The following is a 24,832-nucleotide window of genomic DNA, read 5'->3' on the forward strand; positions in this document are numbered from 1 at the left end:
TGTATGCAGACGATTCAAAACCTTCTCTCTCTCTTTCCTTTTATTTTTATAGGTATTTTTTGTTTGTTTTTTATTTAATGGGAAGGCGTCGCCGACTACGAGCAGGGTCACATATATAAGTCCGCGTCGACTTGTGATTTGAACAGTCGCTTGTCTGTTTTCCTCATGGCTAAGTTCATCGTGAGTATCCAAAACGCGCAATTGCATCAATTAATTAAAATAATTAAAAATATTTTTATTATATAGTATTTTAAAGTCAAATGAAACTTTTTTCAATCAAATGAAACCTTTTTCCAAGCAAATGAAACTATTTTTCGAAGCAAACGAAACCTTTTTTTAAGCAAATGAAACCTAAAACCTAATGATAATAATTATGTAGAGGAATAAATAAATGACATTATAGTACTAACAATAATTTTTATGATGATTGAATATTAATATTACAATAATTGAATCGTAAGGTTTACGTACAAGAACGTTTCTTGTGAAGATCCGTTTTCGCGTTGGCGGGAGTATCAGCGGGTTCACTTTTGCAATTCATGTCGAGAGACGTGTTTGTAGAAACCCTTCAACCTGATGATGAGCTAAAGGGCTCGAATTCCGGATTGTTGCGAAACAACTTACTGTGAGTAGGAACCATCTTTTTAAAAAGGATTGAACTCCACACCCACTCAATCATTCATAATTTCTATCACAGAAAATTGTTGCTCGCTCAAAAACACTCTTTTATCCCACTTAATTAAACTTCGACGGGGTGGAAGTAGAAAAGTTTGATGAATTCGTGAATTTGATGAAGAAACGTTCTTGTACATAAGCCTTACGATTCAATTATTGTAATATTAATATTCAATCATCATAAAAATTATTGTTAGTACTATAATGTCATTTATTTATTCCTCTACGTAATTATTATCATTAGGTTTTAGGTTTCATTTGCTTGAAAAAGGTTTCATTTGCTTGAAAAATGGTTTCATTTGATTGAAAAAAGGTTTCATTTGGTTGAAAAAAGTTTCATTTGATTGAAAAAAGTTTCATTTGACAGAAAATGCTATATTCTTAAACCATATATGTATTCAGTAGACATAATTGACTGTATTAATTATGTTAATTAATTGTACTTTTAATCTAAGGTCTCGGTTGAGATAAAAAAGCAAGTGTCACGAGCGGGATTCGAACCCACGATAGCACAAGCGGTTAGAAGAAAGGGGTATTGAGCCGAAGGTCGTGAGTTCGAATCCCGCTCTAAACATTTGCTTTTTCATCTCAAACAAGACCTTAGATTAAAAGTGCAATTAATTAAAATCTATTCTTAAATATGTGAACATTATTCTTTTTAAATTATAGTCTTTTTAGATTTTCTTATTTTAATTAGATATAAATGCAGAGTTTGCTCTTTAATTACATGCATCGTTTAATTTTTTTTTAAAGTCAAAAATAAATTAGAATTGCTTCCATGAGATTAAGATCAAGCGGCTAAAAGATCATGATGTTATATTATTAGTAGATAGTTGTATGTAATACAATTTAAAAAAAATCATATATANTCAAGTGGTAGAGCAGCGGCGTATCAAGCCGAAGATCGTGGGTTCGAATCCCGCTCGTGCCATTGACTTTTTTATCTCAATTAAAAACCTTAATTAATTTTGTCTTTTATTTACCTCTAATCCTTCAAAACAGAACAAATATTTATATTTATTTATTTTATTTTTATTTTACGAGGGTTCGCAACAGCAGAGGCCATATAAACCCTCGGGGTGCCGGTGTTTTTGAAAAAAAAAGCCCATTTGTAAGTATGTCGGGTTCGAACGCAGGGCCGCTGGATCGCTGCGGCCACAGACGCCCTCACCAAATATTGTTGTAAGATAATTAATGGAGGATTTCCTAAGACATAATTAAAAATATTAAGGATGGGCATTTTTTCCTTCTCAGTGTATATTCACATCATGTCTTTCTACTCCATGCAGTGGATTTTGAATTCTTTTTCTTAAGTTTTCTAATAAATCCATCCTTTTGTCTACTAGGGGGTTTTGTTGAATGGAGCTTTTTTATTAGAACGGCTGTCTGTGATTACTCAACGTAGCCATGCTTTCTGATGTGAAAATTGAAACTATGTTGTGAAGGTTTTATATTTTGTATTTTGTCTGGTTTCCTGGGTCTAACTGGCCGCACAGACTCTTTTTTTTCGTCTTTGACCTATCCGTAGAAAGAAACCTTTATTCTCTTATATGTTCAATTTTAAAGCATTTTGTCACTTCTGATTTGTAGGACATTTGTCAGGATTGATTTAGTTATGCCCAAGTCTTAACGCTCTGAACTGTACTTGGTCTAATTTTTTTAAATGGGTTTTGGCTTCCTTGCAGTAAAAGATCCACCCATAATCCATTACTGGCTGCACATAAAAGTTCCCTAGTCCTCAATCCGTCTAAATCCACCGCCATAATTATTGGGTCCAGGCAACTCCTCAATTCCCTGTCCAGCATCCCACCTCTCATGTTAAATAACCATCCCCTTTCCTATTGCTTCTCGGTTAAAAACCTAGGAATAGTCTTTGACCAAAACCTTTCCTGGCGTCCTCATATTTCCCGCCATTGTATCGCCTCCCTCACCGCAAGATACAACCCATACCTTCGAAAGATCCTTTCTGACCCGAGCCCCTAAACCCTGGAATTCCCTTCCCCATTCTATTCGTCACGCGCTTCCTTCTCCTCCTTCAAATCCCACCTTTATAATCAGCTCCTCTCCCTCAAAACAGAGACTTTACGTTAATATTTGATATTTTTGTTTACTATTCTTGTTATTTTTCTTATGACTTGCCTCACTTGTATACATTGTGATAGATGGGCAACTTACTTTCTGGCACTTATTCTTGTGTTCTATTTTTGCCTTATGGTTTGACGAATCGTTTCTTTAGGGTTATGAACATGGTTTTTCTTCCGGTAAAGTGCCATAACCAAGAAGTTGCTCCACATAATAATGATTAATTATTTCGGCACAAATCTCCCATGTCCACGTTAAAATTTCATCGAGATTACTCCGAGGTATTTCAATTGGACAATTTCTAGGCATTTATATTAATCTCTTTTAGCCTTTGTCTTCTTAAGATGCGTATGGATTTTCATATTTATTGAAAGCTATGTTGATGATGTGATGACCGGAGACTAGGAAACGGGGCTTTCTTTCCAGTCCTTCAGCTTGCTGGCTGATTGTATTTTTCCTAGTTTCTTAGTTCAGTTCAATTGATCTTTCTTTTAGGATGCTTCTTCTTGATATCATAGGTTAGGTCTTCATTGAGCGGCATAACCTATAAATGGGATCACATGTTGTGTAAGAGTTTTCTTAGATGCCAGTGAACGGAGAGCCCTGTCACTCTCTTGAGTTTCCTAGTTCTTTTTTTTTTCTCTCCAAATCCTATTTTTTTGAAACTGTAGAAATGCTGTTAGCAGAAGTTCAGAAGCCGTCCCTTCCTGAAACCACCAATATATACTCGTCAGCAAAAACGATGATAGTCTGTATAGTCTATTTGAGGGACGTGGCATAGACTATTATTCATTATATTCGAAAAACCCGAACAGTATCCCTTAAGTATTCGATGACTTGTGCTATATTTTTCAATCATGGGCTAACTAGCCCGATCGAGGCTTTTGACATTTTACGTCCATAAAGATGAGCAATATAGTTTCTTTAAGTCTGAGTTTTAACTTATTTCATCTACAAAATCTTTAACGCTTTTTTAAAGCATTTACTGTACCATGTTGAGGAGTACATCCATATTGTCTATGTAATGACTTTTCGCTGTACATGTGGTGCACAATTCTATTCTTCATTCGGTTTCCCTTGTCCAGTTGGGCCTGCGGCATTGTTGATCGATCCTAAAAAAAATAGTCATTAATTTTTCCAGTATTTTTTCTGGAGCGGATAAAGGTAGTTTGGTAGGTAGAGGAACTAACTCAATCACCTCACTCTGCAGATGGTGTGAGAGCTCACACTAAACCCGATGAACTTTAAAAAAACCACAACTACAGTACATGTTTAGAGTTTGATGCCGAACATGAACAGACCCTCCTAAAAAAATGCGTATCAATTAAAACACATCGAGTAGAAATGGAAACAAACAAAATAGGGAAAAAAAACAGTTCTTCGTTCCAAAAGCGGTCGCTACGCCCAAAAACTAAAGACTTTCTTTTGTCGGTCCCAAGAAATCTACGCGAGAAAAGAACTACAGACGGCTGGAAGAACTTGCTGATGAACTGTTGTTCAATCCACAATCGTTCGCAGCCAATTGGCTAACATAAAAATATAGAATGCCGGAAAAAATATTGTTAATAAAAAATTCACTATTTTTCCTGGTCCGCTGGACCAATTAACATCATTCAATTAATTAAGGATTTAAGTTGAGATAAAAGTCAGCGTCACGAGCGAGATTCGAACCCACGACCTTTGGCTTAATAATATTGGTTAATAAAAAATAAAACGTGTAGAGATTAGTGACCGTTAATCGATAGTTATTCAGATATTTTCTTTATCGTGCGTGAGATCTAGATTAAAAACTTATTATATTTCAAGAATTCTTTTCCGAAGGTCTACAAGTTTGTATTGACACTGACTTTTCAAAAGCTTTTGATTCTACTACAGAAATTACAAAAGTTAGGCATACATGGTAACTTGTTACGTTGGTTTGCATTCCTACTTAGAAGGTCGAATGCTTAAAGTAAAATTAAAATCAGTTTTTTCGTTTAGTTTTTCTAGTAACACCTGGAGTTGCTCAAAGGTCGAACTTAGGTCCTTTTCTTTTTAAAATATATATAAACGATATCTCCGATTCTCTTCCATACGTAATGACCTTACCTTTTGCTTATGATATAACAATACATAACAATTAATTCTGTTTCGGACTGCTTACAACTTACACATACCTCAGTAAAACTTTAATAATTGGTATACAACTAATAATAATTGTGTGTGGTTAGTGATGTTAATCGATAATTATTCAGAGATCGTGAGGTGCGGTCTACCTTTGATGTAGGTTTCAGAAAAACATTTTCTTTATCGTGCCAACGTTTCGATCTTTATTGAGATCATCTTCAGGGCACATTGTTTAAATTTAACTACATAATACATTTAGTACATTTAGGATGTGGAAAAAAGTCAATTTATACAACGCAAAATATAGTTTATATTCAAACAAAGTATTTCTACTCACTCAAAGTGTTTGTCTTCTGTGTAATTGTGCCATCCTTGCGTGTCGTGTTGAGAGTGCCAATGAAATTTTGCTGTTTTATGTTTATATATGTTTGGTTTTGAAGGGGTGGGGAAGGAAGTCGGTAAATAAAAGAAAATTTAGCGTAAGGCGTCGGCTTCTTTGAAGTGAAAAAACCGACAAAGGGGAACAATGTGTTGGTAATAGTTCGGCCAGATTATCCTTTCAGGATTATACAGAAAGGGGATAAATAGGAAGAGGAAAGCTAAATTTTTGGAAAATTAGACTATGTGAAAAGTATTTGATGTGTGGAATGTAATGTAATGATATATGTATGTTATCTATATTGTATTTGATTAATGATATTGGCGTAGCTGCGACTGAGTTTACATGTATCTGTTCTGTAATTGATGCTGTGTTTATCTCTGTTGATATAAACCATTTCTAAGAAATTACGTTTATATTTGTTTTGTTCTGTATGTAATATTTTTGGATTTTTGAAGTCAAAATTGTGTTGGTGTTCAAAGTGGTGGGTAGCGAGTGCTGTAGGATTTTGCTTGGGTTTTTTGCAATCATAGATATGTTGCTTTACTCTCTTGTCCAGATATTGGGATGTAAGACCGATGTAAGTTGCCGGACAGTTTGAACAGTTGATCTTGTAGATTACGTCAGATTTATTTATTATTGGAGTGGGATCTTTAACTTTGGAAAAAAGTGTTTGGATTGTTTTATAATTTTTGAAAGCTATTTTGAAGTTATCGGACGAGAGAAAAGTGTTTAATTTGTGTGATAGGCCTTGAATAAATGGTATGGAAATGTATGCTTGTTTGTTTGTATTTGATGTACTTAATGTAGTATTATTAGTAATAGTGGAATGTGTTAGTGTTGTGTTGTAGTTGTTGATTATTCTGTTAATTATGTGTTTAGGGTAGAGATTGTTATGGAGGATCTGTTTGTATATCTTTATGTTCTTGTGGTGAAATGATTCATGGCTCAGGGTAATCATTCTGTGAAGTAACCCTTTGGCCGTGTTTATTATTGTATGAAGAGGATGGTGAGATTTAAAGTTGAGGTAGCGATCTGTGTTTCTTGGTTTTTGGTACCAATCTGTGATTAATGTGCCATCTGGTTGTTTTATTACAAGTGTATCTAAAAATGGTATTGTTTTGTTGTTTTCGATTTCATGTGTAAATTGTAGGCGTGGGTGAAAGCTATTAAATGTATCTAATGTAATTTGAATTTGATCTGTGGGAACTGCTGTCAATATATCATCTACGTATTTAGTGAGGAAGGGTAATGTGAAAGGAAGTTGTGGTATGACTATATTTAGTAGATGTGTCATGATTATGTCTGCCAGTTGGTTAGGTATTTTGTCATGTTATATGTGGGTGAGTTTACAAATGAAATTATGGGTCTTAGAGGGTGTTCAGGTTTGTGTGTTTTTACAGATCCATATAGTTTCGGAGGTGTTGGTGAGTTTTGAAGTGATTTGTAGGTGTATGTGTCAATTTTTTTTCGTTTAAGGGTTTCTTGGAGAATTTTGTCTGTTTGATGAGAGAAGGAGTAGGGTCTGATTTGATTATGGTGTATGTGTTTGTGTCTGTGATAATTTTGTCAATTTTTTTTTGTATTCTTTCTTGCTGATTGCTACTGTTTATTTGGTCTTATCAGCCGAAAGAATGAGTATGTCAGGATATGTTTGAATATAAAATATATTTTGCATTGTATAAATTCACTTTTCCACATCCTAAATGTATTTGTTAAATGTAAACATTGTTTGTAAATTCCAGGCCCTGAAGATGATCTCAATAAAAGATCGAAACGTTGGCACGATAAAGAAAATGTTTTTCTGAAACCTACATTACACTCGACCGCATCTCACGATATCTGAATAACTAAAAAATAAAACGTTAATTACAACCAGATTATAATGTAATAATACCCAATATTGACAATATGCTATTATTTACATTGTATGAAGATAATGTTTTTCAAAACTTGTTTTCAGTTTTTGTTTGTCTGCGTTGTGGCCATTCTGGCTATGGTTGCTGCTGAACCGGAGCCCAAAGCCGACCCGGGTAGCGACCATGGCAGCCACCCAGGTAGCCATCCAAGTAGCCACTCAGGTGGAAGTCAGAGCCGTCCCTTTGGAGGGAGTCACCACAGTCCGTATGGTCACGTGGCACATGGACACAATAAGGGACATGAAGAGAAACACCACCACTAAAACTTAAAAATTGCTAGAAACAATAAACGGACACCTGTACCTTTCAGTCCAATGTTGATCGTTCAAAGTTTTAAATAAAACTATTCAATATTTTTATATCACGTTTATTACAATATAATAAAAGAATATTACTTAAAGCTGTATCATTTTTAAATTCAGGCTAACAACCTCAAAATTTCTTTGTCACATGTAAATTGTGTACGTTTCATCCTTTTTCATATGTATTATATAACAACTTCAAGTTGGATTTTGTTTGTTCACTAGATGTCTTCCCAATATACCTAGTTAATAAAGTTTATTGAAAAACCATACTGATAATTCTACTGTTGTTCGGCAAGTTAGTTGTATAATCACTATAATATATGACTCCCAAGGTAGATCAGTAATGATTTTTGTTTATTATAAATACAACTCTTGGGACAGGAGTTGGTCAAAAAGACGGATGTGAAAAGGGTTGAGGCAAAGCGAATGGAGTGACGAATTCCAGAGGTTGTAGGAACGGATAAGAAAGGAACGACCATAAACAGTGGATTTGTATGAGGGAGAGCTAGAGATCAGAAAGGCAGGAACGAGCGTAGCAAGTGTGTATAGAAGATTTAAACGTGAACAGATTTATATATATATATATATATATATATATATATATATCTGAAGGGATATGGGAAGAAATTGTATGTTAAAGGAAGAAAGAATGTCATTAGACATATGAGATCCCTTTGGGGAGCTATGTACCGAGCGAAGCAGTTCATGATTCTCTTAAGTCTGTTAACTAGCTTGCTGGTGAGTCCACCGTATATAGACGCAGGGTGGGCGACCAAGACCCGTGGGGTTAAATGCCTGGGTAGATTCGTACCCCAACCCTAAAAGGTCCGGGACTTGGTCGGCTCACGTGTCCTGCATAAATCTCTTGGACTTGTTCACAAACCCCAAGATTTTGGACCATTTTATCTCAGAGAGTGATTTGGTGATGTCCTCTCCTTCAAAGATTTCAAATCTAGACCTAGCTTATCTATCACACTCTGCGAGGTAGTGCCTTGCCGTTTCTTATTTTATTTCGCAAAAACGGCAAAAAGGATCTGGTAGAATACCCATTACGAAGAGGTGTCTTCTCAGTGGGTAGTGGCCCGTCAGAATACCTATCAGCCTCCTAATTCCCTTCCTTGAATTAGAGAATAGCCATTTCGATTCTGCTGGTTTGATCGCCTTAACAAACTTTTTCGATTGCCTGTATCCGGTGGATAAATTCCACTCCCTAAGGGTTGTTTCATGCCCCAGTTATTAATACTCTCTTTCGCTGTGCTGATAGAGTGAGGTAATACCGGTTGTGGCTAGGCCATCCGCCTTTTCATTGCCATGGTGTCCTTTATGTGCTGGTATCCAAATAAAGGTTACCTTGTTCTCAAACCTGAAAGAGATCCTATTGATAAGATCTATAGTTTCCTCCACCAGTCGTGAGGTTGACAAATCTTTTTGTAATGACCTAAGACTAGTCTGACTGTGAGAAAAAATTCTAATATCTTTTCCCTTAAATTTATTTTCCATAAGTGTTCTACAACACACATTAATGGCCCAGTGAGTCCACCGTAGAGCAGCCGTAATCGAAATGGAGATGTACAAGAAATGCGAGGTCGAATGGTAATTGGTTTGTTTGACGGATTTGGCGTAGGATGGAGAATCAGCGGCACGTGATTCGGGAAATTTGGGGTTTATAGGATAGGTTTGATATAGGACGATATTTAGGTATTTGCCAGATGGATAAAAGATCGGTTGGTTGTTGCAGAGCGGAGGAATGGAGGTAAGGATTGGACGATGGGGTCCACACATTAAGCCTGTGACTTATTGACATTCAGAGGACCTGATGGCGTTTAGGTCCACTTGGATTTGTGTGATTTGATATTTATTTGATATATGAGGTGAAAAGAGAGACATATTTGTAAGTTATCAGCGTAACGGTGTTAATATTTAAGTATAGGAATATTAGGAAGATCATTAATATAACAACAAAAGAGCGAGGCAGATATACTGGAGAACAGCAGAGAGTACTGGTGCTGTGTGGGATAATTAGAAAGAATGGTTTACGGTGTAAGAAAAACCAAGAAGGAGAAGAATAGTAACTTCATCTTGACCCATAGCCACCTAAACATTGGTGATATTTTTAAAATAGCCGAGATCCATGGGAAGCAAAAGGTAGATGGAAAAGATAACAGTGAGTTTGAGTAGTCTAGGTAATTCGAGATTTGGGAGAATTTTTCAAGAGGCTTAGCGAGGTTAGATATAACGGCGCTGTAATAATTGGAAGAGGAGGGATTAAATTTTATTTAGGGATTTGACCAAAGATTGCTTCCATGATTTTGGAAAAAAGGAATTTTGTAAGGATATGCCATAAATATAAAGGAGTTCAGAAGGATGGTTTGAAGAAAGGCCTTGATAAATTTTTACCAGTATCCTGCATGGACCGATTGGAGTGGTGTTTATGCTCATGATGGTATCTATCAATCTGTGACTGAAATGTCAACAAAATAAAACCGATGAGGATATCTTAAGCTACAGAGGGATACTCAAATATAAAAGCTAGAGGAATGTGAACAGTGAACAAAATGGGTATGGTAATTGATCGATGGTGTCCCTTGGATTTGGTGAAGTCAGCTGCTGAAAATATTCGATAGTACAGTTACTAAAGGACTTTACATAAAATAGGCCGAGAAATTTTCTAACGCGTGCTGTTTCCAATCGGCGGGTATCTTATCGTCACAATGTCCTCTATTGTTTCCCGTATATCATCCTCCGAGCAGTAAACCTTGGTTAACCTGCCAGCGGTCAGGAAGAATGGAAATAGGAGAGATGCTTAAGAAAAAACATGTATAGTGATGTAAGCGGACGACGGGGCGGCGGCAGAATAATCTCTCGATATTCGCTTGCTTTTCTATAAGCGACAAGAGATTAGTCGGCGTAAGCGCGTCGCTACTGATTCTTGTGTAGGGAAGGTAAGGATCCAGAATTCAATAAACCAGAGACAGTATTCAGTAACATTTATTGTACACAAGTCTTTCTCTTAACAGTACCCTAATTGCTAATTAATTAATCTACAAGTCAGCCACAACTCTAAATCTGGGATGAGTCTATCAACAAAGGGACTTACCCCAAACGATGCTCGCCACGATCAGTGTCCACAGCATCTCTTCTCTCGACCTCTGACTTGGCTCGATTGGTCGCAACGGCTGGTCCTCGCTGGCTCTGGCTGGCTGAGTCCCCTTGTGAATCCCAGACGGAGTCTGGCTGCTTCTCTCCCGGTCCTTGGTCTTGACTGCCTGGGATGAGTCTCTGATGTTGACTGGCTGGGGGTGAGTCTCGGATCTTGACTCACTGGGGTGAGTCTTGCATCTTGACTGTTGACTTTTGATTTTCCAGTCATCCCTTTTATACCGGGTCTCTCCCGGAGTAGGGTTGGAAAGGAAACTCAAAAGTCGGGGGATTTCTCACGCCGTGGCGGGGCCGACAAAGACGGCGGTCTAGCACAGCGTTGACGTATTCCCAATTTACGATGTCCCCCTTTCTTACCTAACTGACTACCTGGGTAACCATTTCCAAGCTACATGTGCCAGATGTATCACGTCGTTCCCGTCTGGGTCTGCTTCACATTTCGACCTTGTTCTTACCTAGCTGTCTACCTATTTTGTCCTTATTTTACAATTTAACTTATCGTTAAAACGGGGGCCGACTTACAGTGACACTAGCCATTTTTCTTTGTATTTACTTTTTACAATGTATATATTACTTTATAATATTAAATAAACTAAACTCCAACTTTTGTAAAGTCAACCCCCCCCCTGTCATATGGATGGGAAGACAGTCTAACAAGAAAAAGCACTCTCTGGTCAAGTATGCACCAAATTGACGGTCCATGGCAAAGAGGTCACCTCTTCAAATTGCCCTCCACTCCAGGACACATCTGCCTCCCCTCACATGAATCTAGACTGGACAATTACAAGCCCAGATCACCCCGGGTCGCGCTGGGTTCCTCAGATGATAGCCGTTGGGCATTCCTATCGGACTAAGCCTTGGTTACTGTTTTCAATCGGAGAACGGTTGCGATGCCACTTTGATCACAGAGAGGACTTTTACAGTGAGACCGTGTGTATGCATAGGTCGTAGGGATAACGAGAGATTTTCTGGGAATGTCGCCCGCAGTTCACTTCACCGTTCCACATTCACCGGTCGTTATGCAACATAATGGGAAGTAGTGAGCGGCTATCATTGTACTCCTCGCATGCTTGGAATATTTAATACTTTTTCGAATTCATTGCACCCCTGCGAAGGACGTAATACGAGCGGGTGCATCCTAGGACACCCCTTAAGCGAAATGTCGAAATGCCTTTGACTCATCAAAACGGCGAGGGTAGACCAAAATGATCGATAATTGCCAAATCATAGGTTCTTACCCAGTAGACCAAAATCCCATGTTTTAGGTAGTTGGTCAATGGCATATACCGAGTATGAATATGATTTTAGTCCACATTCAATACGCTTTCTTTCCTGAGGAAAAAGTTGAATTCTGAAGAAATGATGTAGGAGAGTCCCTGTACTGTACACCCACTTGTATGCACAGAAAATGATTAAAGGTGGTGAAAAAATATAGCACGTTAACAAATTAAACAAAATTTATTTTACAAAAATTTTGGTCGATGTTGTTGCTATGTCATAGAAGAAAGATTAGTAATGGTGACCATAATGACCGTGGTAGTAATGCGGGTAGTACTTGTAAAAACCATGGCCGCCGTGATGACCGTAGTGGCTGCCGAGATGACCGTAGTGGCCGCCATGATGGCCGTAGTGACCACCGTGGTGACCGTAATTTCCGTAGTAGTGTTCGGCCAAACAGGAGGCCGCCGCTGCCGTTAAAACTAGAAGAACCTGGAAGGAAATGAACACCACAAGTTAATACTTGATTCAATTTTCGTCCATATTTTCTATGAAACTCCGTGCTTTTAGTGGAAAATATGCCTTATGTAAAGATATTAAATGCTAATTTGTGTGCCCGATCTGAAGTTCTTTTTTTCAAGAAGTGGCTTTTATTTTTCACCTCTGGAAAGACCCAAAGACATACATATAGCCTGGACGTCTAATTGCAAGTTTTGGTCTATTGGACAACAATTCAGACCGCTTTCAATACTTTTTCTAATAATGAGAACCTACAGATCTCGAAGAAAGTATAATAAACAATTGAGTAACAAAAGTTTGAAAGCTATAGTTAGGACCATCATTGAAGTACTATAAACTTTTTAGTAGACCATTGTTATTTACGTTTAAAATTGAAACGTACCTTGAAACGTTAGTTTTGCCGGTGTAGTCTGATGTCATTATTACAATAGCTTTATTTTTTCGGATCAAGTGATTAATTTGTGTTTTTGTTCTATTTATGTGTCCTTTGCATACTTATTCTCCGAAAAATAAATGATATAGGGCTGTTTCTATTTTTATTATTTTTTTGGGTAAAGTGACTAATGGGATACTTAAAATGTACAAGGAGCAGGATGGGTCCTAGTAATGAGCCTTGAGGGACATCTACGCCAATGTCTATCGGATGGAAAGGGATAAGTGAAAAGAAACTCGGAATTATCTGGAAAAGAAATAGGAGTGGTATATTTTTATTTATGAACAGAAAACTCAAAGAAATGACAGACAGGGATCGAAAAAGTCGTGACAAATCTGAAGGATAACAACAACCAGTACATCATGCGAGTTGAAGATAAGCTGAAAGATTATGTGAAAAAGGGATGATAGCCCTAATGTGTCTCGTGAATGAGACTATACTAGAAATCACTCGTAGAGAGACATCCATGAATGTCCGGAAGAATACAAAGGCAATTGGGCCAGTGCAAAGTCACGCAGAGGTTAGAGCATGAAATTCAGGGACTAGACCTTCTTCAACTGTTTAATGCCATATATTCTACTGGGAAACACTCGTACGAATATATATATATATATATTACTAGTATCCTTCCTGGCAGTTAGGAAGACTGGCTTGTCAGGAGTCTAACCAAAATCCAGGTTATATTCTAGTTACCTTCTCGTAATTCTTTTGTAAGTTTTCTGATGGTATTGTTTAACCAAGTTTTGGACTCATTTTAGGATGTAAGCTTTTTTGTGACAAGGTTCAAGACCAGAATAGAGTTCGGGGCCTAGAGAATTCCTATTGGCACCTTTTTTTTTTTTTTTTTTAGCAAGTGTCTTTCTCATAGGCTCTATGTCCCGAATGCCCAGGGACCCATCTGGGGTCAGGACATTGTTGTCACTGATTTCTGCCAGGGATTTCATACCATTCCATAAGCTTTTTGCCTTTACTTCGCATGAGGCTGAGACCTTAGGTGCCGCCTGACTGTCAGAGAGAATGATACATGTGTGAATGCTGAGAGTTTGAAAATAACAGTTTTTGTGTTATTTCTATTCTGTTTTGTTTTAACGAAGGCTGATGATGCTCACAAAGTGAGCGAAAGGCGTCTTCCAAAAATAAGGAAAATCTGCTGGAACTACAAGCTTTTTGAATTTGCCTAAACAATAATATACGTTTGTTAAAATGAATAATCCTCGGGTAAAATTTTATTGAAATTGTGTTGTATTTATAAGTATTTTTAAGTGTTTCATACATCTTTTTTTTAATTTATCCATTTTTTATAGTTTTTGTACATTTCAGCCTGATGATGAGAATTTAATGCTCGAAAACCGTATAGTTCTTAAAACCAGTTTGAGAACTATTCTTTCCAAAATGCTTATTATTTTTTTGAAGGTTGGTCTGTCAGTCGGTGAAAAGATGTTGAACCTGATTTACTTATTGGGTCCGTCTATACTCGCGTGTTTTTGAATTACTCAAACCTGTTTGGGCATTGCGCCATCCTCAGTGAGGAACTGTCAGAGGAGTTAAGAACACTTCTTCACTGAAGATAGCGCAATGCCGAACCGCGTTGAGTAATTCAAAAACCCGCGAGTGTAGACGGACCCAATAAAATGTTATTTTTGCTTGTTTTGTCCAGAAAGCCTATGACTGATGTTGGTTTCTTGCTGGTTTCTAAGTGGAAATTAAGATGTTTAATCTTACTAAGATCTTTTTATTTAATTTATTATTTTTTCTATTTTTTATGCAAGAAATCTTGATTTCTCTTTTTATCCGTGTTTTCTATGAAGCAATTTATCCGGAGTATTTGTTTTAGTCGTGCGAATTTGGTGTTAAATTGCTCTCAAGGCAATTGTTAAAACAAATGTTTGCTAAGTTTCCTCCTTTTTTTTAAATAATCTTATTTATAAGTCACTTAGCTTGACTAGATGTGAATTGTACGATTTCAGCGGGGTGATAGACCAGTATTTGAGTCGTTTTCATTCTGGCCCTTGCTATCCTTGCTGTGTTCAGTGGTTTAAGTGATTGAACCACACACCATTTGTTACGAATAAAACGAAAAACACTGAAGATGGTGAAATACTTAATCGCTCTTGGCAGACCAAAACAAAACCTGGATGTTCAAATATAACCAAACTATAACGAAATATAAGATAATTACAAAAAACAGCCTCAGTAGTCCTGAAAGTGTAATGGTAATAATTTTAGGACTGTACCACTGAACCTCCTGGATAATAAAAAAGCATAATAAAAATGCTTTGGTTTCTGTTGTAAAAGAAATGAAATTTCTTGATCAGGAGAAGAAAGGATCAAGATTAAAAAAATTATTGGTGTACAAATAAACAAAATTGAAAAGAAACAGAAAAATAATAAGGAATAAAAGGCCAAATAGTATTTGATTTGTGAAAATTAGCATGTTGAAGATCTGCCAGCCGAAGTCAATGGGGGGGGGGGGAATGGAACTTTGTTGCTCATTTATTGTCTCCATCCAATAAGGCTTGCACTTCTTGTAAGTATGAAAGAATAGGGTGTCAAAACATTGACAATAAAAATAAAATTTTATGAAAAACTTTAGGTTGTAGAAGCAAGCATAAGCTATCGTTAACTATGTTAAAAAACTTAAAAAACATATTGGATATTTCCCATGAAATTTAAATTTTTTAAAAAGTTTACCTAGTCTTAGAACAGCTTAATATTTTTCCTACATTTTCGATGAAATATTTATAAATGTTTAGCGTTAATTTGAGTGGCAAATATTAACGAGTCCATATAGACTGGATCTATGATTTCAAAGATTTTCAGCTAAAGAAAAATTCAGGCCTTTCTGTGATTGGTGTACGGGAGTCTTAAGATTTAAAAGTTCACTATTTCAAGAAATTAAGAAGCAGAGGGTAAAATTATTTAAAAACAATCATGGTTGAATATAAATTTTCGCAGTCATTATATTATGTGATTGATGATGGATGATCTCGCGTTTTATGATTTATCAATGTATCATTGCAAAAAGACAATACTTACAAAAACGAATCGAGACATGATGGTGTATTCTTCAGCGAAGGTTCGGCGGTAGTGTCCGGTCACTGGGTTTATATCGAGACGTATTCGGCTATTGAGCAAGCGTCCCCACTACGCGACGTCCTTTTTAGGATCACACGTTTTTTCCATCATTGTCAAAGTATTTCCTCTGGATAAGTACACTTCAAGGATGGATGTGTGGGGAAATGAAGGTGGCTGGTAGCCGGAGGCTGTTTGCGTTTCAATTAGCGAATGTGCGCGGAAGCCGAAATTCTGAAAAACCGAAATGGAGCGAAAAAACCGAGATGTGACAACGGTGAGTCATTCGCCAGAGTGAGCAAATTGACTTCCCGTTTGCACACGTCAAATTTGAGAATTTTTTTAAAATTTTCTTTGCAACACTAGGTTTAACTAGTGTACACAGTTAAAAACATCAATTACTTACAATTTGTTTTTAAATTTGTTTATTTTTATTTGCAGCCTGTACATATTTCAAATGTCATGACAATATGTTTTTCACGCAGTTCCGGCATTAACACTAAAGACATCGCTGAAACTCAGTGTGAGAGATTAAGGGACAAGGAGCTCTCCAAGCTATCGTCGAATAAGGCGACATGGTGGGGTTTCATGATGAGAACGAGAGGATTGGGTAGTATGATTAGAATGGACGCAAGCATGGGACGTAACTGCTGGAAGAAATGTTGAGGTCGTTGTGGATAGTGAAGTTACCTACGTAGAAAGACCTTTGACAATTTATCTAAGTTCTTTTGATTCTGAGCCTTTAGTACGAACAATACTCTAGCACTACTCCCAGCACTGCATCAGAAAGACTGTTATAAGAAGTCAGCCAACATAAGCTCTCAATCTGTTGTCGGATTAAGGAGCGAGGAGGTCTCTAGGCCATCGTACTTTACGGGGAAAGTGTAGGCTTGGCCAGTAGGGTTAGGATGGATCTAACATGTTTCGAAACTTTGGAAGCTTGAACGGAGAGTTCCTTGCAAAAGGGGTGTTAAGATCATTGTGTATAGTGAAGAGTAGTAAAGAGCTTTGTCAGTTTGTCCGATGACTTTCGATTCGGAGGATATATTAGATGGCTTTAGTGTGAACACTACGCTAGCACTACGGTCAGCACTACACCAGAAAGATACGTGTCATAAGAAACATAAGCACTCGGTCTGTTATCGGATTAAGGGTGAGGAGATCTCGAGGCCATCGTCGTTTAAAGCTTCACGACGGGTTTCTAGGAGAGATTAGGTTTGGGCATTAGGGTTGGCTGCTCGTCCATTGTAACCGAACTACGACGGCCGTTCAACAGCCGAACTATTTGACCAAACGGACGACCGGCAATATAGCCGAACGCCGTCGTCCACTGTAGCCGATTTTCGTCAGTTCACGTTACAGCCCAAATGGATGTAGAAGATTTGTTGCTGCTCGAAAATTCTTAGTTTACATACAAATGGAATGAAAGAAATAAACAAAAGTATTGGAAGTTCCATTTCTAAAGCTATCCTTGACCACAGCTTACGCTGGACATCTCTCCGATGATAGAGTGGATCACGCATGTCCCAAGAGCCTGCTCCTCTACCGCACTTATCAATTTTTCGCAATCTATCGAAATGAAAACGAAACGAAAAGGTAAGCAAAAAGCAAAGAACGGCGTTAAACAATGGTGAGCGTTTGATGTCACGTGGTTGAGTTCGTGGTGCAAGTTCGGCCGAAAACGGCTCCAGTGGACGGCCTACCTAACCTTGAGGTTGGTATTAAACTTTTGAAAGCTGGAACGGATCAGTTCCTTGACGAAAAAATTTTGAGGCAGTTGTTAGTGAAGTAATAAGGCGCTTTGACGTCAATAAGTTGGTGTCTCTTCAAATCAAATCTTCGAATCCCATGTCAACATAATTGATATTTATGGTGATTAGTGACCGTTAATCGATAATTATTCAGAAATCGTGAGATGCGGTCTGGTGTGATGTAGGTTTCAGAAAAACCTTTTCTTTATCGTGCCAACGTTTCGATCTTTATTGAGATCATCTTCAGAGCTCAAAGTGTCGTGCACTCTCAACACGACACGCAAGAATGGCACAATTACGAAGACAAACACTTTGAGCCCTGAAGATGATCTAAATAAAGGTCGAAACGTGGTACGATAAAGAAAATGTTTTTCTGAAACCTACATCACACCAGACCGCATCTCACGATTTCTGAATAATAATTGATCTTTCAATTTTATAGTTATCGATTTTTGAAAAAATTGATCAATGGGTGTTTGGTTTTCAAATGTTTGAAAAGATAAGACGTATTCCCACTGTATTCCCCAGAGTTTACAATTTTTTAATTAATTAATTACAAGATGCCAACGATTCAGTTTTCTTAATAAAATAACCTCACGCCTTACTTTTGGGAGGAGACACGTTTAGGTATCTACCTACGAGAAGGAAGGCGAACAATTTTAGGGACTTGAAGACAAAAACATTTTACAAGAAATTACTGAAATTGAAAGTGCGAGTTGCGATGCGGGAATGAATTATGAGTTACCAGAATTATCAGCAGAGTTAATAACCAACCACCAATTAAAAATCTAGATTAGCTTTGTTGATACATACCGCTAGTAGGCGCTCTTAACAGTAACCAGTCAATTCCCAGTTTGATGAGAGGTAAGGTTCGAACAATATTACTTGAACAGTCGACGAAAAATCTATTTGAGTATATTTTCCGATACTACGAAAAGTATTCGATACAGTACTTGTATGGAATGACAATATTCGATACCAAAATGACTCGTTATCGAAAGAAAATATTCGATACTTAACACATATCGATTGGTATCGCACGTCACTACTGAGTCGTACTTGGTAATTGACTGTAGTTGCTGCAATTCCTTTCCGTGGGGTTTCTTTGTATCTCAGGTTATGTCTCCATCGTGTGGTTGCTTCGCATTGAAACCCATGTTTAGGAGGTGTTTTCAGATTCCAGTGACCTCGTAGTAAATACTCCTTTCACTCCTCTAAGTTTAGCCCTCTCTATCTGTCCCACTGATTTTGCCAGTCTTGGTAAGGGTCGAATTAGCATAAGTGTATCATGTCTAGCGTCGATAGAGTTTATCCACTTCCCCTTTTGTCTTTTTTTGGACCCATTCGGTATCGAAGGATTTTGTGTTTGTTTTTGTTATCCCACGAATAAATTCTGGGCCTATATATGGTCTTGCAGATCATGCTCTGGCCAGTGCGTCTGTAGGTTGTGTAAATTTCTGATGCATTCATTGACTAGTTTCGATGTGATTTTTTTACATGCTAATGTTTTAATAGCGGCTTGGCTATCCGATCTTATGAGTAATTTTTTGCCAGTGTAACCTCTTTTAAGATTTTCTATAGCAGAAGCATTGATGGCGAGTATTGCTTGAAAGTTTTTGAGATTAAGTAAATCTTAATTTGTGATAAAATTCGAATCTATTTCAACATCCTCTAAAACATCAAAGCATTGGGTTTTGACTGGGAAATCAGTTCTTCATGTCCCTAGCTATGATATTTAGCCTGTTTTTTAATATGGGAAATAATCATCTTAGGCGTAGTTTATTGTAAAAATAAAACTTTTATTAAAACAATAAAAAATTCATTGTGAAATAGCAATGCTTTCGTGTGTGATGAGTGAAAGTGTAGGTTGATATTCGTTCGTTTAACCTGATCCGCCACAGATTGCACCAGTCGGTAATGAGGTTCAGGTGTTGTTGGATTGCTTCTGTTGCAAGAATAGGATCAGAGTGTGTTGATAAGATAAGATATCGTCCGCGTACGTTGTGAGTTGTGTGTTTGGATGTGTGAATATGTCAACATTGTAGATGGTGTAGAGGATCGGGCCTAGGATAGTTCCTTGTGGAACGCCAGCTTTGACTGGCGTGATAGGTGAAAAATCGCTGCCGATTCTCATTTTAAATCATCGATCCGAGAGGAAGGATTTCAGGATAAGATAGCAGGAATGAGGGAGGATACGTTTTAACTTATAAATAAGGCCGGGGTGCCATACTCGGTCAATTGTTTCCGTAACAGAAATACAGCTGAGCAGTATTGTTTGTTTTCTAGAGCCGAGGATAGCGTGCTGACTACTCTGAAGCCCGGCTGAACAGTGGAATTGAGAGGTCAATTATGTTTTCAGAGTCGAATGTGGGAATTAGTCTTTTAAGGAGGAGACGTTCAAAGATTTTGGATAAAATAGTAAGTAGGCTTATTGGTCTATAAGAGGATGGGGCACGGGGGGATTTGTGTGGTTTTGGTATTGGGGTTATTAAAGATAGTTTCCACTGATTGGAGAAATAGGTTGTACGAAATATCGCATTGTAAATAGATGTAATGTACACTATTGCTATTTTGGGTAGATTTCGGAGGATTTTAGGGGTAATAAGATCATGGCGCGGGGATTTTCTTTCGGAAAGGCGGAGAATCTGATTCATGACGTCTGCTGGGTGGATGGGGTTAGGGGGTAGAGCGAGGGGTGAGGAGAGTCAAGTTAGGATATCATTTCTGGATGGGGAGAAAAACTGTGGAAAAATGATCGGAAAGTAGCTGACACTTTTCTGGGTCTAACTTCTAGTTGGAGGAGGTAAAAACAATACTTTCAATCAATTAATTAAGGTTTTTAAGTTGAGATAATAATATGTTATGGAAGAGGACAAGAGGAGGGAAAAGAGGCGCCCCTCCGAAACATTAGAAGAGAACCGGCGGCAACACTGGGACGGTTGGCAACGCTGAGGGGTTGGTGTTGACGAGAGGGAAGAACAAAGAAACGGGACTAACGGGAGTACGCACGGAGAACTGCGCAGTTGTGGTTGTTTGGGACAACGGCGTTTTGTATTCTAGCGACTTTAATTAAATTACTTTATATCAAATTCTATTTATTTTTAATAATCCTTACAAATATCAATAATAGCTGAGATAAATCTGTGGCAAGAAAAATACAACGCATCAAATGTTGGCAATTATTACAGGTCCCTGTTCCCTGAGCTCAAGAAAAAAACCATGGTTTTCGGAAGGCGATAGCCCAGAAGGAATGTCAAAGGAGTTCTATTATACTATTTTTAGACTGAAGACAAATCATGGCCTATGGAGTAGCTACAAGAAGAGAATCGGTTTGGCATCGTCTCCAAACTGTCCCACTTGCGATTGCCCTTCAAATCCTTCTCACATAATTTTTGAATGTCCAGAATATGAAAATGAAAAAGACAAATTGCTAAAAAATTAGAGGTTTAGTCCCAAACGTTTCCAAACCAATAAACTTACATCTGTCCTAATAAGCAACAATCCATCAGCTTTCAACATAATCTATGGATTTCTAAAGTCGATAAACGTTTCTTTTTAATTATCTTCAACCATGAAAATTTAGAAGATGAGAAGATGATAGAGCTGAATGAGTGGTGCGGGCGCGCGGCGGGGCTCTGGTCGGCCGATCACGCTCGACAGTAAAATGAAAATAGAAAACTTCATGGGTAATATGCCAGCGTAAAAAAAAAAAAATAAAATAAAATAAATAAATAAAAATTGGGATAAAAAGTCAGTGTCACGAGCGGGATTCGAACCCATGACCTTCGGCTTGATACGCCGCTGCTCTACCACTTGAGCTATTGTGAATCCGATCCCCTCCGGCACTAACTTCCCATCTCAACCCCACCTTTTGAATTTGAGATGGGAAGTTAGTGCCTGAGGGGATCGGATTCACGATAGCTCGTGGTAGAGTAGCGGCGTATCAAGCCGAAGGTCGTGGGTTCGAATCCCGCTCGTTACACTGACTTTTTATCTCAACTTAAAAACCTTAATTAATTGAATGTTATTAATTGGTCAAGCGGACCACGAAAAATAGTGAATTTAATACTTTCAATATTTACTGACGAGCTAGTCTGGGAGGAACTCCTTATTCACCCTGATCTAAGTATACCGTACGCTGCAAAGTGGTGAAAGAGGTATCTGCGGAATTCTATCAACGCATACAACGAATACCATCTTCACTGATTTTGTCCCGTCGCTGCTTCCTATACGTGAACTTAAATGGATGAAAAGGAGTCATCATTCTGACCTCTTTTTAAACAGGTAGTTCCTACTCACAGTTGTTTTCAACGATCCGGATTTCGAGCTCATTATATTATAGCTCATTATGAGGTTGAAGGAGTTCTACCGAGCTCGAAATCCGTATAGTTGAAAACAACTAACTGTAAATAGGAACTATCTTTTTAAAGAGATTGGACTACACACTGCTGTATAAGAAAAAAAATCAAATTGAGGACAGCCAATGGATTGTAACGACCTCACATATTTCATGTCAATTAAGTTAACGCTCCTGCATATACTTTTGAAATTAATTTTGCCAAACTGTATATGACTTAAGTTCAATAAATTTAAAAAAAAGATCAGGTGTTACTTATCATATGTTATTTTTCTAGTGAAAACTAAATTTTAGCCCATGACTGCCTGACTATTACAACGGAGATGTCTGTTGAACTTTTGAAAGATGACGGTTTAATCGCAATTGGCTATAAGTGTTGTACGTTCGTCGAATTTTTTCCTGTGCTATTTTATAATTATCGCTCTCGACAACAATAAATTACAGAACAAAGATCATTCCCTACTTCTGAGAGAAAAGCAAATCAAGTTAAAGCAGAAGAAAAAATTTGACAAAAGTAAAATTTGAAAAAGAAGAAGATTATATTGTTGTATAACCATCGTCACTACAGTCTTTTGAATTAATAGAAGACATGGAGATAGAGTTCGAAAGGAAACACCGGTTTGCCTATCTCGTTACTTCTATAGCCGTTCACACTCTTGGTATACTTCATTTTGCCTTGGTAATATCTTTACGCATGTATTATGACATCACGAATTGCGAGCAGAGTTTCTACATGAAATTCGGTTACGGATTAAAATACGTAGCCGTGCTGAATGCGATATGTCAGTTGCTGTACAACACGTTTGCAGTCGCCGTCGATTTAATGGCATATCGCTCCTATACTCTGGATGCTCCCTATTCGTGGTTGAGAGTGAGATGGTTCTTCAGATCGGCGGTCGCTATTCCAAACGGGATGTACACATGCACGAGATTCTGGTTATTGTATTGGCTGAAATTAAAAATAACGGGGACGAGCTGTTATCCCAATTGGTTCAGACATTTACTATTCTCGACTAACCCAATTTTTTTGATATGCGATGTCATCAGTAGCAGCAGCGAACCCGCACGCACGTTATTCGCGCTCGCCACGATAAATTTCACGTGTGCAATGTATTTCGTATGGCTTCATATCATTTATCAATACACAGGCACATGGGCCGTTGATTTTGTGAAAGAGTTCACCCTTCTTGAAAGGCTGATGTGTTTCATGCTTACCGTGTTGGTGGAATATGTTTGTTTCCTCATTGGCAGGCATTTCAACGACTTTTTGTGGAATGACGAATACGTCTCTCAACTTCCGTTTTGGCGCGCTTACGTCTCAAAGCCTTCTCCTTTCATATACGGGCGTCCTTCGAACGATTCTTCCACCTTCGGAAAACTGTTGAGTCGCACCGCGAGCATCTTCGTCGACCGTCCGAAAAAAGTTCAAAACCAATAAATATTAACTCAATTAAACATGTTTTCGTAATTTAAGTCGTTTTAAGTAGACCATATGACAGATTTTTCCCCGGATCAGCCCTTTTATAGTAGTGGCATATGTTTGGGTTTCCAATGAATCCATGATAAGGCAAATAGGCAAATAAGATGAGAGTGACGATTAGTACTTAATACCTTGACAGAAGAGGAGAAATCATCTACACGTAGCATTCCTCAAAGAACAAAGAGTAAACATTTCAAATAATTAATCCATATTTGCTTAATGGTCATAATTTACCATATTAATCATTTAATTTTAAACTAAGGTTTTTGGTTGAGATAAAAAATTAGTGTCACGAGTGGAATTCGAATACACGACCTTCGATTTAGCCGTAATAAAGAATAATTCATTTCAAATAATGTTCTTTGTATATGTTTTATGTATTTGTGCCTATGTGCGAAATAGCTCTGAATATCGATTTAACGAACGTTATGCAATGATCACTCTTTTTCAAAATATCGTTTTTTACCCGTACCTGTTTCTTATGGTTTGACAAGTTACAAAGTTGTTATGAGTTTTCTTTTTTAAAATAAATTAACTTCAGGCTACATCTTTTTTTCCCTCACCCGCCATTTTCCACATAAGAGTAATATAATCCGGATCGAGGAGTGAATGAGTAAATATTGTCTGACCCTAGCTTTGTCGTGTTTCTTCGAGTGCTGACAAAAAATTGTTAGACGTAAAAATGAAAAATTTATTCTAATTGTAAAAAAAATACTCGGGATTTGTAGTTTTGATATAACGTGGACTTTACTCATAGGAGTTCGCACCGAACGGAAAGCTTGAGTATAAACCCTACGCATTATTTACGGGATGTTCAAACATAATAAAGGCAGTAAAATAAAAAATAGACAAAGAAAAAGTTGTAAATAAGCGTCTGATTTCAGGAAAATCAATGGGACTTGAGCGTTCACAATCAGGTAACTAAATTCTTTGAAGAGAGTAACATACTAAATCCTATTAAGTCAGGCTTTAGGAGACCTTTTAGAACCCAAAGAGCATCGATTAAGCTGAGTGATGCAGTCTGAAAGAGTGTGGACGGTAGCATGATCATTGCACAAGTGATCGATTTTAGCATGGCTTCCTATGTCACTTCTTTAAAATATTGTTTCCATTAGCTTTTATAGCTCAGCATTTGTCGGTTTGTGTCTTTCTTGTAGGGGTGGAAGCAGGCGATCGTGGGGGGATGAATGAACCGCGTGGTTACCTGTAAAGGGGGATGTTCGTCAGGGCTCTCTCCTGAGCCTCTTCTCTTTTGTCTTTACCTTTATGATTTACCACATAAAATAAGTTCATGCAACCACGTAAACAAACAACACAAGGGGACTGCGGTAGCCGAGTGGTCAACGTGATAGGGCTCTCGGCTCGTACAACTCGCGG

The 24,832-nt window shown here is 37.7% G+C and overlaps 1 protein-coding gene and 1 long non-coding RNA gene across 3 annotated transcripts; one reads left to right on the top strand and one right to left on the bottom strand.

The window, feature by feature from the left end:
- The first annotated feature begins 76 nt into the window (after positions 1–76).
- Positions 77–7,671, top strand: LOC106674262. The gene is made up of 2 exons (XR_001341493.1): positions 77–180; positions 7,206–7,671. It is a non-coding gene; the product is annotated as an uncharacterized LOC106674262 (long non-coding RNA).
- Positions 7,672–12,064: 4,393 nt separating this feature from the next.
- LOC106674085 (histidine-rich glycoprotein-like) lies at positions 12,065–23,475 on the bottom strand. 2 transcript variants are annotated; one of them, XR_001341459.2, is made up of 2 exons: positions 15,832–16,093; positions 12,065–12,335 (listed from the first exon to the last, which is right to left on the bottom strand). XR_001341459.2 is itself a non-coding variant. In XM_014406543.1 (2 exons), the coding sequence occupies exons 1-2, from the start codon at positions 23,218–23,220 to the stop codon at positions 12,135–12,137; spliced, it is 231 nt and encodes a 76-aa protein (XP_014262029.1). In that variant the 5' UTR covers positions 23,221–23,475; the 3' UTR covers positions 12,065–12,134. The 2 variants fall into 2 exon arrangements, 1 of the variants encoding a protein (XP_014262029.1); XM_014406543.1 differs by lacking the exon at positions 15,832–16,093 and adding an exon at positions 23,191–23,475.
- Between the last annotated feature and the right edge of the window lie 1,357 nt (positions 23,476–24,832).

This window comes from Cimex lectularius, unplaced genomic scaffold, assembly GCF_000648675.2.
Source record: "Cimex lectularius strain Harlan isolate CLEC.00 unplaced genomic scaffold, Clec_2.1 scaffold110, whole genome shotgun sequence".
NCBI classification, from domain to species: domain Eukaryota; kingdom Metazoa; phylum Arthropoda; class Insecta; order Hemiptera; family Cimicidae; genus Cimex; species Cimex lectularius.